At 43.5% G+C, this 3,651-nt stretch overlaps 1 protein-coding gene across 1 annotated transcript in view; it reads left to right on the top strand.

Annotated features, from left to right (window-relative positions):
* Positions 1-108: 108 nt before the first annotated feature.
* The window catches only part of Ccdc180 (coiled-coil domain containing 180), a 64,529-nt gene continuing 60,986 nt past the window's right edge, over positions 109-3,651 (top strand). The window contains exon 1 of the mRNA XM_031376738.1: positions 109-212. Within this exon, the coding sequence (XP_031232598.1) occupies positions 109-212 (104 nt within the window). The remainder of the gene's footprint in view (positions 213-3,651) is intronic.

Genomic DNA, 3,651 nt, shown 5'->3' on the forward strand with positions numbered 1-3,651 from the left:
CCCCAGCGAGCTAAGTCTCTGGTTTCGGTTTTGAGTTCTTCCAAGAACACAGCAGGGCCACCACAGTCCTTATGCAGAGCTCAGTAATACCCAAATTTTTATGCTCAAATGGCCCAGGACAGATACAGTCTGACCATTGAAAATCTCTCCCGAGCCCAAGCAAGTGCCTGTGAGGACCCCAAAGTCTCCGAGTGCTTGCACCTGGTTGCAATGTAAACTTGGTCCCGCTGGGGGCACGCGCCAGGGTTGTCTCTTTTAGCTGAATCTTTACAACAGCTCTTTGACAATTTGTTTCAAGAATTGAGAAAAATGAAGAGCCCCCTCCCCACCCCCACCCACAAAACACACGTCACTTACTAGCTCTGTGGTCAAATGACATAGTCTTTCTCTATCCACTGATCTCTACATCTGCGAAAGGGGCCAACATCCCGACTCCATGTATCATCTTGAGAATAAAATTACTCAAAGCACACAGACACCTTTACGCTTGTGCCAGACACTCTGAACTCTCAAAAGCAGAGACTCGACTTTGGTTGTTGCTATGGTTTGAGTGTAAGCCGTGTCTCCCAAAGACCCAGGTACCCATTAAGACCTTAGTCCCTAGGATAGCGCCATGCAGAAGGGTGGGACCTTTGGGTGTGGTGCCTGGTAGGAGGTCCTGAAGTCACTGGAAGCATGTCCTTGAAGGAGATCATGGAACTCTCGTCTTTTTGTTTCTTAGCTGACGGGATGAGCATTTTTTGCTTACTAGACATTCCTACCATGCATGATAAGATGCCTCGTTAGAAGCCAGAATCAATGGGACATTCCTTTGTGGACTGTGGCCTCCAAAACCATGAGCTCAAATAAATTTTTCCTCTCCATACATTCACTATCTTGGGTATTTTGTTGCAGCAAAAGGGAGCTAATACAGATCTCATGCCACAGAAAGATCCAAGTGTGTGTGTGTGTGTGTGTGTGTGTGTGTGTGTGTGTGTGTGCAAGTGTGTGCCTGGTGGGTATGGGTGTGTGTGTGTATGTACAATATTATTCACCAGGAAAATGCAAAATAAAACCATGATACTATACCACCACATAATGTCTAGGATAATGTCTGGTGTCACTACTAAGTGTTGGTGAGGACACAGAACACTAGGGTACACTGTGGTGTGTGTGAGCTGTTCCTACTTAGAACCTTTGGTAGTACCCTCTAAGATGTACACACTCATACTCTATGACACAGCATGCTCACCATGCAGAAGAATGGTTAGAGCAGGGCTTTGGACACATTCCCAAGGTGTAGAGAATGCCGGAAACCCTGGGTGAGTGAAGACCAGAGTAACCACAGCTTCAGACTCGGAGGGATTGCAAAACCTTCCTTGGGGGACCGAGTGTAAGAGCTGACAGGCAATGCAGGAAATGTCCACCAGAGCAGTCTCCATCCAGATGTTTATGGCCTGAAGATGGCTCCCTGGCAGAGGCTGCTCCACAAAGATTAAGTCCTTGTTGCAGATGCGTACCAAAAACTCTGCATACTTGTTTATATGCATGCAACAACCCTGTCTCTCTGCTCAGCTCTAAAGAATAAACAAGCCACGCTTCTGAGGGGCTGCACTTCTCCACCTGAGAGTCCAGTCCACCACGTGGCTTTCTGTCTGTGTGTTGGGCTGTCTATCTTGCTTCTTTTATTTCCTCACGTCTCCAGTCAGGCCGAGTCCCTGGAGCCATGCAGGGACATAGATCCAAATTGAAATAGGAAACATCCAATGTACATTGAGAATATAAATAAAATGGGCTATATTTCTAATAATAGAATACCATCAGAAATAAACTATAAGTATATTTATTTCATAGGGAGGAAGTTTTTTCTTTTTTACTTTTAAAATATTTTAAACTTACACTTTGACAGTTTCATATATGTATATCATATGTCTTGATCATATATGTGTATCTATATATGTCTTACTTTCCCATCCCCAATTCCCTCTTCTTTTTTCTCCTAGACACTCCCCCAACACATTTCTCCCTCCTACCCTCATGTCTGTTCTGTTTTCGTTCTGTTTGCTGTGATAAAACATTCTGATTAAAGGCAACTTGGGAAGGAAAGGGTTCTTATTTCTGTCTACATTTCCAGGTCAGAGTATATCACCATGGGAAGTCAGGGTAGGAACTCAAGTAGGACAGGAACCCAAAAGCAGAAACTAAAGTGAAGTCTATGGAAGCACACAGCTTACTGGCTTGTTCCTTCTGCCTCGTGCTCAGCCTGCTTTTGTAAACCCCCCAGGAATACCTGCCTAGGGGCTGCACAGCCCACAGTGGTCTGGGAGCATCAATGTGTGCCCTATACCCACAGTCACAGGTCAGTCTGATTTGACCAGTACCTCAATGGAGGTTTCCTCTTCCCAGGAGACTCCAAATTGTGTCAAGTTGGCAATAAAAACTAATCAACTAATCATTTATTTTATTATAGAAAATATAATTCCATGAATCCAGTTAGTGCTGATTCCACAGGCATGGGTATAGGGCCATCCACTGGACCGCGGGCAACCTATCAGATTCTACTAGAAATTCTAAGAAGTGATAAATACTTTCAGCAAAGTGTCAGGATACAAAATTAACATTATAATCAGTAGCGCTGCTGAATAACAATGGCAAACATACTAAGAAATAAGTATGGGTGGGATTCCATTCATAGAAGTCTTTAGAAAAGGTGCCTTGGAATGTGAAAGAGCTAGAAACTTGAGAAAAACTCTGTAATGTAAACGTTAAGACACCAAAGAGAGAAATTGAGGAAGACACTTAGAAAACATGAAGGGGTGTTGGATTTTGCCAAAAAGCATTTTCTACAATTAGATGAACTTAAAGGCTTTCCCCTTTAAGTCCCTTTTTTATAATTTGCAACATTTATTGATCTACTTAGAGTGAACTATCCTTGTGTCTTGATTGCTGTGAATGATCTTTTGGATGTATTCTTGAATTCTGTTTGCAAGTATTTTCCTGAGAACTCTTGGACCTATGTTCATTGGGGAAACTGGTCTGCGATTTTCTTATCTTGTTGCTTCTTTACCTGGTTTTGGACTCAGGATGACATCAGCTTCATAAAAAGAAGTTAATGAAGTTCTTTTTGTTGTTGTTGTTTTTTGTTTTTTCTTTTTGTTTTTGTTTTTTGTTTTGTTTTGTTTTGAGACAGGATTTCTCTGTGTAGCCCTGGCTGCCCTGGAACTCACTCTGTAGACCAGGCTGGCCTTGAACTCAGAAATCTGCCTGCCTCTGATTCCCAAGTGCTGGGATTAAAGGCGTGCACCACCACTGCCCAGAATTCATGCCCAGTAAAGCATGAATTCTTTACTTTTCTGTTTGGGGGAATACTGCGATGAGAAGGACTGATGCCAGTTCTTCTTTGAAGGTAAAATCCTCCAGGGTTCCATCCCTCCAGGACTTTCCTTAGTTGGGAGATTTTATTAAATTACTGCAATCTCAGGCTTGTTATAGAGCACATGCTACCATGGCCAGCTCCCAGGTAGCTGTAACTGCTAGAGCAGAATGGAAGGGACAAATTTCTGATGTTCGGAGCTGGGCGGTGGTGGCACACGCCTTTAATCTGAGCACTTGGGAGGCAGAGGCAGGTGGATTTCTGAATTCAAGGCCAGCCTGGTCTACAGAGTGAGTTCC

Source organism: Mastomys coucha, unplaced genomic scaffold (assembly GCF_008632895.1).
Source record: "Mastomys coucha isolate ucsf_1 unplaced genomic scaffold, UCSF_Mcou_1 pScaffold18, whole genome shotgun sequence".
In the NCBI taxonomy this organism is placed as follows: domain Eukaryota; kingdom Metazoa; phylum Chordata; class Mammalia; order Rodentia; family Muridae; genus Mastomys; species Mastomys coucha.